This window comes from Clarias gariepinus, chromosome 22, assembly GCF_024256425.1.
Source record: "Clarias gariepinus isolate MV-2021 ecotype Netherlands chromosome 22, CGAR_prim_01v2, whole genome shotgun sequence".
NCBI classification, from domain to species: Eukaryota; Metazoa; Chordata; class Actinopteri; order Siluriformes; family Clariidae; genus Clarias; species Clarias gariepinus.
Genome location: NC_071121.1, coordinates 29,145,051 through 29,160,000, shown reverse-complemented (window position 1 = coordinate 29,160,000; position 14,950 = coordinate 29,145,051). Strand labels below are relative to the sequence as shown.

Here is a 14,950-nt window from a genome sequence, read left to right as displayed (position 1 = left end):
CACACACGCACACACAAACATTCAGTGCCCTGAATTGTGCACATTGCTAATGACCCTCAATTCCCCCAACAAGAAATGTGTTAGATCAGTGTACAATATCATGTGTGTGTCGCCCCCTACAGGAAAAACTGTTACTGTGTGTTTTTTATTTTTTTATTTACTGACTAAAAGTTACTAATATCTCTCGCAATTCTGTCTCACTCTCTTTATGTCTCACTCCTCCTGTCTCACTCTCTTCCCCTGTATGTTTTCTCTTCCTGTCGTTCTCTCTCTCTCTCTCTCTCTCTCTCTCTAATCCTCTGTTTTTTTACACACAAGCTAACATGGATTGCTTTGAAGGTAAAATTTAATTCTAACGCTATTTCCATTATTGAGGTGTTTCGTCTCTCTCTCTCTCTCTCACACACACAAACACACACAAAAACACAAACACTCTTTCACACACACCAACAGACTGCTGCGTGTTTATGCTTCACAAATCCCTGTGTGTGTGTGTGTGTGTGTGTGTGTGTGTTTACCTTGTGTTTATATGCAGTGTGTGTTGGTGCAGGCAGTGTAGTTCATTATTTAGTGTGTGTGTGTGTGTGTGTGTGTAACACGCTGTCCTCTCTCACCATCAGTACGCTCTGTATAAGAAGATGACGCAGGCAGCGATCCTGATCCAGAGTAAGTTCCGCAGTTACTACGAGCAGAAGAAATTCCAGCAGAGTCGCAGAGCCGCGGTTCTCATTCAGCAGTACTACCGCAGCTACAAGGAGTACGAGCGCATCAAACAGGGGGGGAGAACCGGCACAGGGCTCTCCAGCAAGATGAAGTGAGTCTCTCACACACTCTCACACACACACACACACACACACACACGCACAGTTTAGCGCTCCGTGTTCTCATGTGTATCTGTGTGTTTCTGCAGAGGCTCCTTTCTCACCAAGAAACAGGATCAGGCAGCTCGCAAAATCATGCGCTTCTTTAGACGCTGCAGACACAGGTACACACGTACACACACACACATATATATATACACACACATACATACATAAACACACACATATATAAACACACATACTGTACACAAACATATACACACACACATAAACACACATACTGTCTATTTCTGAAGTTAAGCAGAGCCCACGTGGACTCCGACAGAGGGTGAAGCGGGATTGTTATTAGGAGCAGAGTGGTAGAAAGGTCCAGTTTCATTGACCCTCAGGATCGGTGGGATACTGAAGGACTTGATATGAAGGATCCTGGTGTCCATGACCTCACAGTCAAGCTGCATCATCACCTCAAACTCCTTGTCCTTTTTCAAACTTTCGTTTATATTCATTGCTGGGAGCAAAACGGATATCTTTGGTCTGCTTCCTCTGTTGTGGTTAGTGGCAGGAAGGAGAAGGTGATCTCCGCGGAAAGAGATCACATAGAAGGTGTCTCCTCTTCGGTTGATCTCGTCAAAGAGCGGGCCAGGGGTAGCTCAGTGGTTAAGGCATTGGATTACGGTTCGGAAGATCCCAGGTTCAAACCCCACATCCACCAAGTTGCCACTGTTGGGCCCTTGAGCGCGGCCCTTAACCCTCAACTGCTCAGATGTGTAATGAGATAAAAATGTAAGTCGCTCTGGATAAGAGCGTCTGCCAAATGCCCAAATGTAAATGTAAATGTCAAAGAAATTGCTGTAAGTGTGGTGAGGGGTGTAGTAGACCTGCAGTTTGTTGCCTAAATGCTTATCAGAAAAGTCTCTGTACTGCACAGTCACAATCTGAGCCACTTCCGCTTTTTTACTTGCTGTTTTCATGATTGTTCTGGCTCTAGAGTGAGTGCTGCTGTTTCGCTGGTTCTTTGTGCGCTCTGCCTCGTGGCGGTGGACCCAACCCCTCAGCTCACTGGCCATCTTTGTGCACTTGGTCCTGTTTACAGAAGGCTGGCAAGGAGGAGTTCTGAGAAAGAGTGGATCCCTTTTAACCACCATAAGAGCCTTTGCCTCCGGCATTGATTCCAACTTTTGAGCAGACAGAAAATCGTGTATGCTGACCCCCATGTCACAGTTTGACGAGAAGCCCAACAGAAGTCTGCTTCTGGGACTACGGCCTGCTGTAAAGCTGAAGTTTCCATGTTTTTCAAAAAGACTCATTGGTGCAATGTTGATGGCCAAGAATATGCAGGACAACCATGAGACACACGGCCCGTTGTTTTGGAGCAGTTGCCTTAAGAATGGTGTTTTTATTCATCAGTCCCTCCAATTGCCTTTTCAGTGTGCCATTTTCATCTTTCAGCTTCTCATTTTGAGACAGACAGTGCAACTTTTAGACGGGCCTCCAAGATCAGCAAGTACTCTTACTTTTTCTTCCGTGATCGAGATGCAGACTCTCTGTTCTTGATTATCCGCTGTTGTCGTCGTGACATGCTAGAATCCTCATCTGATGGAGGGTTTCTAAACGGGATGGTCCCTACGACAGGCAAGGAGGTGGCAGGGGTGGTGAGGTTTGTGGGCCTGTCCTGTACCAGGCTTGGAATGCTGAGCACTTGGGGACCTGCGGTTCCCGAGCCTAGAACGATTGTGTTCTCACTGATCAAAATAGACCAGACTATAACTTTCGTTGCAGCACAATAGGTTTATTGGGTTTTACCACAGGAACCTACGAAGGTGGAGATTGCATCGCCAAGCTGCTGAGTTACAGTGTGATCAGAAATCTTGCTTCTAATTGCATGCGGTCCTATGACTCGAACTTCTGTCTTATCAGGATTTAGCAGAAGGAAGTTAATTTACATCCAGTCTCTTATATCCTTAACGCATTGCTCAACTTTAGCAAGCTAGTTTTTCTCATCTGGTTTTGCTGAGACATATAACTGTGTGTCATCAGTATAACAATGAAAACTAATACCATGCTTATGGATTATGTTGCCCAGAGGAAGCATGTAAATCGCGAGCAGTGGGCCTAAAACTGAACCCTGTGGAACACCAAACTCCACTTAAGAACAGAATAATCACCATTTAAATCTACATACTGATAATGATCAGTCAAGTAGGATCTGAGGGCCAAATGAGAGGGCCGTTCCCTTAATTCCTACTTCTTTTTCTAAGAAGATTATGATGATCAATGGTTTCAAAAGCTGAGGTTGAGTTACACAAGTATGGTGATGCAACCCTGATTATTAGTTCATTCTCTTTAAGGGGAGTAAAGTATTCTAGGCTCTGATGTGATGTGGTTAGTTTATCATCTGTATAACTTAAATAGTCTGGTTTCAAAGCCTGAATGGAAGAGATAGGAGGGTGGAGGTTATGACTGCCAGCCTGTACCACCTGATGTCCTGAGGGGCGGTGCTCTCACGCTGGTTACTGTGCTTTACTGAAATCAAAACTTACACACACTATCTCTTTCTTTCAGGATAAAGGAGCTGAAGCAGAGCAAGGAGCTGGAGAGGAGAGGCCTGACCACCTAATTCCATACACACACACACACACACACACACACACACATTTTCCTTATATGTTTACAGTTGCTTACTAAAATAACTAGGGAGACACCTGACCTCCTGCATGTCCTCTGTCTCCTGCCCTTTAACTCCCGCACTTGAACAGGACACCTGGGACTCCGTGGCACTTTCCTCCTCACCTTCCCCTTTATGGCGTTAGCTAGCGAGCGACGTTCTGGCCTAGCGATGCATGTTAGCTGAGCGTTTAGCTGCTTGAACACTTTCAGACTCGTCCTGCTTTTTTATTTGTTGCGGCGTGTCGTACCAGACGCTTCTCTATAACTGTAATCCTCCGCCTGTATAAACCTGTAAACTACACACAGTGAAATTATTGTCTTGGATATGAATTTATTTCTGCTTTGATGTTTCAGCATGTTTTTTTACGACTCAGTGTTTACCTGCTCAGCGAGTGACGACTGCACTGACCCTCAGTCTTACACCTTGTCCCCATGTCCACTTCCCTCTCGCTCACCTCTGCCGCCCCTTGCTAGTTTTTGCACACTTTTGAGTGGTTAGGGGACGTGGATAATGGAGTGTGTGTGTGTGTGTGTGTGTGTGTGTGTGTGTGTGTGTTTGTAAATAGAAACACAGAGGTCTTGTATAACACAGAGGTGCACTTCATACAGGGTGAGGTATAAAGTCTTAAGCAGATGCGGGTGTTTTATGGACTGATGTGACGCTCATCAGACTCCAGCTGTACTTTTTCATGTTTCACTTAGAATGAATTTTCCTGAGCCTGATGCAGTTTTGTGTGTGTGTGTGTGTGTGTTGCTGTGACTGTACCACTGCACTGAAACCTGAACCATAGACATCATTAATCACGTGACTTTAAAGTCTGTTTTTAGATACAAATGTGTAAAGGTGTTTAAGTGCAGGTGTTTATGAAGCCTTGTGGAGACGAGTTTGTGTTCGGTCATAAACTACTGAAGCTCTGAGTGAGCTTCCACACCTTCCTCTGTAAATACACTCACTCGTGTGTGTGTGTGTGTGTGTGTGTGTTTTAATCCGCCATCTGAGAGATGACTCCAGCGTATCAGTCAGTGTAAACGAGTCGGATTAATAACCTTATTAAGCTAAATTAAAGTTTGGAATGTACTCACCTCGCTGTGTTCTGATAATAATGTTAAAATGTTTTAGATTGTATTTTATGTTTTTATTTAAGTTATTGCTGTATGGATTTATTTCTCTTAACATCAGCACCAGGCCAGGAGACACACACACACACACCTTTTGTCCCCTTTTTTTTTGTATTGTGCAGTGCCTTGAAGTTTTTAATGCAGTATCTCTCTCTCTCTCTCTCTCTCTCTCTCTCACACACACACCCCACACACGATTAGATAGCTTATATTGTTTTGCAGATTGTTATGCATATGAATTTGTGTGTGTATATAGATACATATATATACAAACACACGTGTTATGCATTAATGTGTAAATACTGTACATTTATAAAGAGCTGTTGGACACATTTATATATATTATATTATATATTTAACAGGACTGTACTGGTGTCTTTCTGACACATGGTGGCGCTCTGAGTCTGCATGAGTTCCTTTAATACTTTCCTTTCAGATGATAAGATGTGCAGGTGTTTAAAGGTTGTATTTATGACTATCATGGCTTCTGGTGGTTTTTCCTGGAGATCAGTCGCTCGGTGTTCAGGCTGTTTTTCATAATTAACGATTCTTCATTAAAAATGTCTGTGTTTGAAAACCTTCTGCTCTCACGCTTTACTGCAAACTAACCAGAGTAAACCACACTCTCAGCAGTGTGACACACGTGTGTGTGTGTGTGTGTAAGAGGTCAAAACACACAAGTTTAAACTGTGTAATCAAGGGCGTGGTCAGTGTCTTACTGTGATACACATAATGATCATTGAGAGGCATTATAAGTGGAGTTGTGCACACTTACGCACGCACACGCACACACACACACAGCAATTTGGTTGACGTCTCAGGTCACAGTAATACTGTTTATTAGATAAAGTTCAATATCTGTTGCCATGGCAACCAAACATCTTTTATTAAAACTCTTATACACACTAGTGAAAGTAAACACACACAATCAGTCTGCAGTCTCGGCCTCCGTGCCATAAGCCAAAAGTGTGTGTGTGTGTGTGTGTGTGTGTGTGTACGTGCATTTTTTATTATAGGCCAATTTGCACAGCAGCTAAAACCATGTGAGTCTCAGCTGAATTACACACACACACACACACACACACACATACCCTTTCTAAACACTAGCATTTAGAACAGAGCCCTCACAGAGGGACAGAAAACACACACACACACACACACACACACACACAGAGGTGTTCTCTGGGGGTTCATTTCCTGGTAAGCACCAAATTCTTCCCAGAATTCATTTAAATGACATCACACACACACACACACACACACAGGTCAAAAGTGTGTGCTGGAAGGGGAGGGAGCTGGCAGGGGTCGTGTGCGGGGGCGGAGCAGGGCGCGGACGTTGTCACGGTAACGGGAGGACATGATGTTGTAGAGCAGCGGGTTGACGGCGGCGCTGCAGTAGAACAGCACGAAGGAGACGAGGTTCAGGTACTGAGACAGGAAATACACCTGATAGCTGGAGTTAAGAGACAAACAGAACAGCGTACGGGCGACATGGAAGGGCAACCAACACACCACAAACACACACACGATCACCACTACACACCACAGCACACGGGGGAGGGGAGGGGGAGGGGGAGGGATTATTAGTAATATCATCATCATCATCATCATCATCATTAATGTCTTTATCATCCTGTAAATGCTGCTCAGTATAACACAATCAGCAGAATAAGACAAACAGGTAAATAAACAAGTAAAGATAAATAAATAGTAAATACAAACTAGGCAAATAGACATTTAAACAGTTAAAGAAGTGATTGTACAGATAAACTATTATTTAAATAGTAAACAGGTAAATATGTAAATAAACAAGTAAGTAAACAGGTATGATATAATACAAAGAAACATTCAGGTCAAACCGGGACTTGTGATGAATTTTCTGCTGAATGACGTTTACAGAAGGTTTCAGTCACTGCGGTGATGAGACTCGGGTCAGTCGCAGTAAAACGTGTGAACTTTAAAGACACGTGGTCGTTCACGTGGACATGCAGAGTGTGGGACACCAAATCACTGAAAATCAACAGATAACTTGTGGAAGAGACCCGCGTGTGTGTGTGAACTGTACACACACTTATACACCAACACCACTTACACATTACAGGAACTCGGCTGGGAGTTATTGCCACGTCCCCCATACAGTCCTGACCTCGCTCCAACACGTTAATGGAGTTCCTGGGGGGCCGGCGTTTCAGACGTAAATCAGACAGGCGGTCCGATCACGGCTCCGCCGTACTAAGGGAACGTTCTACCTTGATGGTGTCCAAACTCTAGTGAGACCCTGGGATAAGTGCATTAGTGTATCTGGATTATTTAGAGAAGTGAAGGGAGTTTTTACTCTCAGGACTGAGTTGTGTAATTCTGTACAATCACAAGTCCAGGTTTGACTTAAACAGACATAGTATTTATAATATACAGCCGTTCTCTATTTTTCCTGGAGCAATTAAAAGTTATAGCAGTGGTAGTCGTAGCTGTAAGTCCCGCTTTGACTCGAACACCCCTCTTGCATAATGTAATTATTATATCAGCTGACATTTGACCCCTGTGTGCTCACCCATCATTCGCAGAGTCTGGCGGTGGGTGTGGTCTCGGGGTACATGTCTGCGCTGGCGGAGTCTTCGGGCGATTAGCGTGTAGAGCAGCGTGAGCGTGGTCAGCGGGATGATGAAATACAGGTTAGAGAGCCACAACATGGCCACCATCAGGCCCGAAGACTCCGCCCACCGAGTCACACGGCACTCGGTCAGGTTACCTTCCACACGCTCCACGCCTACTAACACCAGCACGGGGCCCGCACTCAGGGCCGCCACGGCCCACAGAGCACCGATCAGCACTCTGACACGGCCTCGCGTCACCAGGAGGCGGGCTCTGAGCGGGAAACACACACCCACGTAACGCTCCGCCCCCAGCGCGGTCATGTGCAGGATGGAAGAGAAAGTGCAGCACTCGCTCACAAACTGAGAGAGTTTACACACTGCATCACCCAGGAACCAGGGCCGGTACCACCACAGCTACAGGTAGGACACACAACACGCGCACACACACACGCACACACACACACAGGTGAATAAACACAAAAACTAACACATACAAACTTTTAATTTACAACCTGATTACATCATTAATATTACAGATAAACAGGCTGACGTCTCCTCAACTAAAACACACTTCACTTCTAGTACACACAATTCTGAGAAATAAAATAAAGTAATAAATAATAAATAATACACACGCCGCAATGAGTTTTTTTCACATCGCCGTGTGATCCTTTAATGAATGATTCATCAATTAATTCAATTCAATTCAATTCAATTTTATTTGTATAGCGCTTTTAGCAATTGTCATTGTCGCAAAGCAGCTTTATACAGTCAAAAGAATTATTTAAGTTTGTATGAAATGTGAATTTGTATGAATCAAAATGGTCAGTTTGTCCCTGGTGAGCAAGCCGAGGGCGACAGTGGCAAGGAAAAACTCCCTGAGATGGTAATAGGAAGAAACCTTGAGAGGAACCAGACTATTAAACACTGCATTTCATATGATCTTTGTGTAATATTCAATATTTTAGGAAAAGACAATAAGGATGAGACATGGTAAAGATTAGACAGATATCGGAGTGTTATGGTCAGAAACTGTAAGGGTGAGAGCGAACAGATTGGACAGTATAAAAATCAGACATTAAAATATCAGAATGTAAACATTTTAAAACAGTAAAGATTGGATGGAGTAAAAATCAAACAATATGGATCAGATGGATAAAAGATCAGACAGTAGAGATCAGGTAAACAAACCCACAGGTAAACAAACACAGATGAACCAACGTACAGAGGTCCGTTCTTCGTACGTCGCTTGACACATCCGAGATGAATTGACACATCTAAGATGAGATCATCGTGCTAATTACGATCTGGCTAAGTCGGTTCTTCGAGCTCACCTGTTGTTGATGATTAGTATATCTGGATTGAGTTGTCTAGGATTATTGCGCGCTCGTGCGTTGGTTTAAAAGGCGATATGCATCGACAGTAGAAACACTGATCACAACCCCTTCGATTGGTTGACGAAATGGAAAAAGACCGGCTCAACTTTTTTTTGTAACACGTGTTATGCGCTGAAATGCCCCCCTGCCATGGATTGCCCCCCCTACATAATCGCTATCAAATATTATATTAGAACATTAATTTATAGGTTAATGGTTTACAAATTACAAATTACATGAGACAATAAAATAAAATAAGCAATATGAAAATAAATATGTTGTATATGAAAAAATAGAAATATTATGTATAGTTTTATATTGTTTATTTTATAATAAAATTAGTTTCGTCCAATTTATCATTATAAAATATAAATTTTTAATATATATATATAAATATTTATTAGCATATTTTTATGACAAACCCCTGAAAAATAAATGTGTTACAAAAAAATGAACATTATACAAGAATTTGTATTAATGGTCTTGACGGCTGTCTCGTGCCTAGGGTTTATTATAATAGTAATATCATATTTGATAATAATAAACCTATGAATTTATGTTCATATATAATATTTGATAGCGATTATGTGTGTGTGTGTGTGTGTGGGGGGGGGGGGGGGGGAGTCCATGGCAGGGGGCATATACTTTTCTTTTTCCACGTGAGTCGGTCATGCTCTTTAACCAATCAGATGTGACCTCGCCATTTCAACCAATCATAACCCGCCAGGAGCGCAGGCTAAATCCTGTTTACATGAAATAAACCTGCTCCCGAGCAGGTTCAAGCTTACGGATATGTTGCTATGACAACAAATGCTAGAAGCGCATCGAAGAACGAAACAATCCAAGATCAGGACAAATCCACAACAATCAAATCCAGCTAACTGAGTTAGCGACGTACGAAGAACGGACCCCAGGTAAACAAACCCACAGGTAAACAAACCCAGAGGTAAACGTACAGGTAAACAAACCCAGAGGTAAACAAACCCACAGGTAAACAAACACAGATGAACCAACATACAGGTAAACAAACCCACAGGTAAACAAACCCACAGGTAAACGTACAGGTAAACAAACCCACAGGTAAACAAACCCACAGGTAAACGTACAGGTAAACAAACCCACAGGTAAACAAACCCACAGGTAAACGTACAGGTAAACAAACCCACAGGTAAACGTACAGGTAAAGAGGTCAGTAAATACCTTGTAAAGGTCAAGGGGCATCAACACCAGCATCATGATATCAGACACCGCCATGCTGCTCAGGTAAAAGTAGGTGGTGCTTCTCATCTGTGGGCGGAGCCACACCACCAGGATGGTTAGAATGTTACCCATCAGCCCGAGTACCAGCAGTGGCACGCACAGCGTCGTCACGGCGACAAGTTCAGAGTGCCTGAAGGCTGAGGGGAGTCCCGCCAAGTAATCCGAGTAATCCGAGTTATACGACTCGTTCTCATTCTCACAAGCACCGCACCAACCGGAACCAGAACCGTCCTGTGCCAGATCCATCTCCCTCACACACGCACACACACAGTCCTTTTTATGGGGCAGGATGAGGGTTAGTGTATTGCTGAAGGTGTTTGTTCCTCCATCATCAAAATGTTCCCTCTGAGGGTCTGTTCCTCCCTCTGTCCTCTCGCTCTGTGTGTGTGTGTGTGTGTGTGTGTGTATGTCTCTCTCTCCTGCTGTGCACCGGACAGGAGGAAGAGATCAAACGGCTCAATCGCCCTGTACAGAGATAAAGCGCGCGCGTACACACACACACACACACACACACACACACACAGTACCAAACATGCAAAGTGTCTTCAATTAGCACTTTAGTTTGCATTAATAGTTGAATCAACCTGGAGTACTTTGTGTGTCTGCGCGTGTATGTGTGTGTGTGTGTGTGTGTGTGTGTGTGGACTAAAACAGGTTAAAATGCCATAAACAGTAAATCGATACACATCAATAATAATAAAGAAATTTGTATTAAATAAAGGCAGAAACCTCACGTTCTGTGGCGTCTCTTGTATCGCCATAGCAACGGATCAGAACACGCAAGTTTCTTTATGACTGTAAATATTGGCACCTCTGGAGGTGACAACCAATGAAACCCAAAAGCCACACACTCTCCACACAAACACGTTTATTCATTATTAAAGTTACACACACGACATTTAAACACACAGTGCAGAAATTAGACTCCGCCCACAGGAAGTGACATGTAATCTGAGCTCATGCCTCCCACTGCCTGCGTCTCTGAAGTAGGTGAAAGGTCATGTGAGCAGGTCTGGGGGCCGGGTGTGGACGGGGTGAAAGGATGTGGTTGCCTGGCAACACGGGCATCTCCCTGACAACACAGTGGGGCTCATAGAAGAAAAGCAAGTCAGGGCCCTCTGCTGGAGGAGAACGGGACTGTTACACACACACACACACACACACACACCATTACACTCAGAGCTGGAATTAAACAGTGAAATTCTCTTGTTATTTGATTAGATCACATTAAAGTGTGTTATAATGATATACAGAACATTATTACGATAAGCGTAAACATCGTGTGTGCTCACCTTTGAGTGGTGGCTGGTTGTGGGCGGGGCTAAAACTGGCCTGTCACGCAAGGCCTGAGCAATGAGCTCATCATGTGACAGACTGACACTGACGAGCGCGCGGTAGAGGTGATGGGAGCGCGGGAAATTCACACCTGAGAGAGAGAGAGAGAGAGTGTGTGTGTGTGTGTGTGTGTGTGCGTGCTACCCTCAAACATGGGGTTCTGACACAATCCTATAGTGTGTGTGTGTGTGTGTGTGTGTGTGTGTGTGTTACCCTCAGCTGCTCGTGTTTTGACACACTCCTGTACAGTAGTCGAGTTCTGCAGTCTCTCCTGCACGGCCCCCTGGGAATTAAACTCTGCCTTCTTCAGCTGCAGTAGCTCCGCCTTCAGGGCTAGTGTTGTGTTTAGCTCCACCCCCTCTGTCAGCTGTCCATCACTCCAATCAGACACATTCCCATTTTCCCCTGTGTGTGGACAACATTTTATGTTTTTATATATTACACACACACACACACACACACACACACACACATTTCCGTGTAAGTGTGTGCGTGTTGTTATTGAGAGGAAAAAATAAACCTGAACAATTTATAAGTCAAATTTCAGAGAATATAAAACTATACTGTGTGTCCGTCTGTCTCACTCACTCTCTCTGTCCTACCTTTTAATTTACCGTGTTGTTTCTCCGCTGCCGCCGTCGCCATGGTAACAGGAGGTTGGTCAGGGGAGGAGTCAGGACTCAGAGCGAAACGCACCTTAACATCATCATCATCAGTTTAAATAAACACACATTTCTCTGAATTGTCTAAGTGTTTCCATGACGACGACCTCTGACCTGCCGCGTGCGTGTTTGTTGTCTCCTCAGAGCTTCAGCAGCGGCGTGTCCCCCCGGTCTCTCTGGGGACAGCGTGAGGGACAGGTCCAGCTCCGGGCACTGGGGTGGGGCAGGGGCGGGGCTTACAGGGAGCGGGGGCAGGACCATTCGTGCTACTGTACTCTCCATTTCGATCACCTCTTTCACACACACACACACACACACGTAAGAAATTCTTTTTTCTGTTTTTTAATAAAACACAAACCTTAAAGATTTCGTATTTTTGCTGCTCATTCAGTTACACTTAACTGCTCACACACACACACACACACACACACACACACACACACACACTGTTCTCAGGCACTTACTGTATGTACTGTGTGAGAACAGCGCCCCTGCAGGTCAGTGCTGATAAAATGAATCGATTCCAGACTCGGCTCGGAGTCGACTCCTCTAACTCGGCTCCCGCGGAACTCAGAACCTGATCTACAAGAGTTTCTGATTAAAACTGTGACACACACACACACACACTCTGTCACACACACACTCTCTCTGTCACACACACACTCACTCACTCTCTCTGTCACACACACACTCACTCACTCTCTCTGTCACACACACACTCTCTCTTACACACACACACTCTCTCTGTCACACACACACACTCTCTCTCTGTCACACACACACACTCTCTCTCTGTCACACACACACACTCACTCTCTCTCTCACACACACACTGTAGTTTAGTTACTCTGTAGTTAAACGCAGTGTTATTAACGTTCACTCACCTCCTCCCTGCTCTGTGTGTGTGTGTGTGTGTGTGTGAGATCTACACACCGCTCAGATGTTTCATAAACACGAGTCTGAACAAAAGAAACGAAAACCGTTTTTCAAAACTCCCTCCGTAACACACACACACACACACACACACACACACACATTTCACTTCCGGGTGGCCGGTTGAGTTTCTGCGCATGCGCCGGTCACACTCCCCGTGTTCCCTAACCCTTTAGTTGTAACTGATCAGATTATTGACCTTGAACACTTCATCACACACCTGTGACACACACACACACACACACACACACACACACACACACACACCTGCTCCAGGTTCATCTTTTCCTTCGGAGAACAAAAACCAGAACTAAAAACACAAGTAACTCAATTTACCTTAAAGCACAACCTTGTGGCAGACGATGGAATTACACCCATGACAAAATTAAAGTGTAGAAAAAAGCACAGCACTGCCCTCTCGTGGCTTCGTCTGGAATTACATCAAGGAGAAACTCTTGAACATTTCAAGATTCAAGATTGAAATAACTTTATTAATCCCAGAGGGAAATTGCTTATGCTCGGTTACAGGTGCTCACAGTTGTTAACTAAGAAAAGTTAATAAATAATAATAATAATAGTCTTAAAAAAAGTTCCTAAAACAGTGTTAGAACAGTGCTTTATTCACTACCGTTAACTGATTTAGCTTTATTTTACTTCTAATTAAAATTATTAGGACTTATTGCAGGCATATTAATTACACAGATTTTAATGGCCCAGCTATATTATTTTACAAGCATTTTAAAAGCGTATTTACATAGGTTTATTGTATATGTCAAGTCAAGTCGGCTTTAATTGTCATTCTAACCATATACAGTCCGTACACAGTGAAACGGAACAGGTGTACTCCAGGGCCGAGGTGCTACACACAACATCAATTTAACAACATAAATTAACAGAAAAACTAACTGGCTAACTTGGAGACCTAATTAGCCGGCTAGCTGGGACAAGACATTTAGTCCACTAAATATGGCCTCATTTCTCTTTAGGCCAGTCAGTGTGTTCTTCGGCGGACTGTAACCTCTTCAGCACGTCTTTTCTTTAACAATGGGACTTTGCGGCGACTTCTTGCTGATAGCTTGACTTCACATAGCCGTCTCCTAATAGTAACAGCACTCACAGGTAACTTTAGATGTTCTTTGAGTCAATGTTGTTATTCTTCGACCCATTCGAATGGTAGTTTTCCGTTTTCTTCCACGTCTTTCTGGTTTTGGTCTCCGTTTTAAAGCATTATAATCTCATCATTTCAGCAGAGCACTCCATCATTTTCTGCACTTCTTTGTATGTTTTTCATCTCTAATCAACTTTTGAATTAAAAGCATATTTATTTTTATAATAAGTACGCTGTTGTTCTGAACAATGTCTGGACGACCCGTTTTACTCTGATTTTCAAATTAAAATTAAAATTTTATTTGTCATACACACAGTCATACACAGTACGATATGCAGTGAAATGTTTATATGACCGCCAGTGACCTTAAAAAAAAAACTATATATAAGGAATAAATATTAATATAAAGAAATAAAATACAAAGGAAAATAAATGTAACTAGTAAAATAACAAACGGTACAAATAAGGGCATGTAAAAATATCACAAAATATAAAATATAGGAATATGGGGGGGAATATATATATATATAAAAATTTTAAAATGTTTTAAAGTGGCATTAAAATGTTTTCATGTTCAGAGAGAAATGCACAGGACAACCTTTTTTTGCATTTTTCCTTCAATAAGGGGAACTTGATTAACACTTGTTTTCCACAGAATAATTGACCTCTAATTGAACTCCACACTGCTATTATTTTAAACAGACTAATATTAGTTTTTCTTCACTTACATTAAACTAATAATCCATTTAGCACATTTTCCTTCATGTTGTGATTCAGAATAGAACGTGCAGGGGTCCAATGCATTAATGTGATTTAAATTAAACGTTATTATACAAATATGGAGCTTTACACACTTTCTTCAACACACTGCTATTATTTTAAACACAACTGTATGAATGATAATGGGAGGTCCTACCACGGTCCACCATTGGCCTCCATGGTCCCTAATAGGACTAGAGAGGTTCCTGGATAAAGAAATGGATTGTATATTTTGTATTTTCTCCCAGTTAACTAAAAGCACATAGTGTTGTAAGTAATGGTGTAACTGGGGAACTGAAGAAAGCAGAAGAGTGGA

The 14,950-nt window shown here is 43.0% G+C and overlaps 3 protein-coding genes across 5 annotated transcripts in view; 1 reads left to right on the top strand and 2 right to left on the bottom strand.

Annotated features, from left to right (window-relative positions):
- Positions 1-5,184, top strand: part of camta2 (calmodulin binding transcription activator 2) — a 30,474-nt gene extending 25,290 nt beyond the window's left edge. The window contains exons 20-23 of one of the 2 annotated variants that reach the window (XM_053481931.1): positions 319-339; positions 621-814; positions 911-985; positions 3,384-5,184. In XM_053481931.1, the coding sequence (XP_053337906.1) occupies positions 319-339; positions 621-814; positions 911-985; positions 3,384-3,438 (345 nt within the window). In that variant the 3' untranslated portion in view covers positions 3,439-5,184. The remainder of the gene's footprint in view (positions 1-318; positions 340-620; positions 815-910; positions 986-3,383) is intronic. The other variant, XM_053481932.1, reaches the window with a different exon arrangement.
- A 369-nt stretch (positions 5,185-5,553) lies between these two features.
- On the bottom strand, positions 5,554-10,244 carry LOC128510006 (growth hormone secretagogue receptor type 1-like). The gene is made up of 3 exons (XM_053481939.1): positions 9,778-10,244; positions 7,159-7,615; positions 5,554-6,142 (listed from the first exon to the last, which is right to left on the bottom strand). Exons 1-3 carry the CDS (start codon positions 10,081-10,083, stop codon positions 5,874-5,876), a joined length of 1,032 nt encoding a protein of 343 aa, XP_053337914.1. The 5' UTR covers positions 10,084-10,244; the 3' UTR covers positions 5,554-5,873.
- Positions 10,245-10,690: 446 nt separating this feature from the next.
- On the bottom strand, positions 10,691-12,877 carry ppp1r35 (protein phosphatase 1, regulatory subunit 35). Of its 2 annotated transcripts, none has more exons than XM_053481943.1 (7): positions 12,719-12,877; positions 12,299-12,416; positions 11,949-12,125; positions 11,775-11,868; positions 11,386-11,577; positions 11,130-11,263; positions 10,691-10,974 (listed from the first exon to the last, which is right to left on the bottom strand). In XM_053481943.1, the coding sequence occupies exons 3-7, from the start codon at positions 12,114-12,116 to the stop codon at positions 10,795-10,797; spliced, it is 768 nt and encodes a 255-aa protein (XP_053337918.1). In that variant the 5' UTR covers positions 12,117-12,125; positions 12,299-12,416; positions 12,719-12,877; the 3' UTR covers positions 10,691-10,794. The 2 variants fall into 2 exon arrangements, with proteins under 2 accessions (XP_053337918.1, XP_053337917.1); XM_053481942.1 differs by having other exon boundaries at positions 11,949-12,127; positions 12,299-12,411; positions 12,719-12,876.
- Between the last annotated feature and the right edge of the window lie 2,073 nt (positions 12,878-14,950).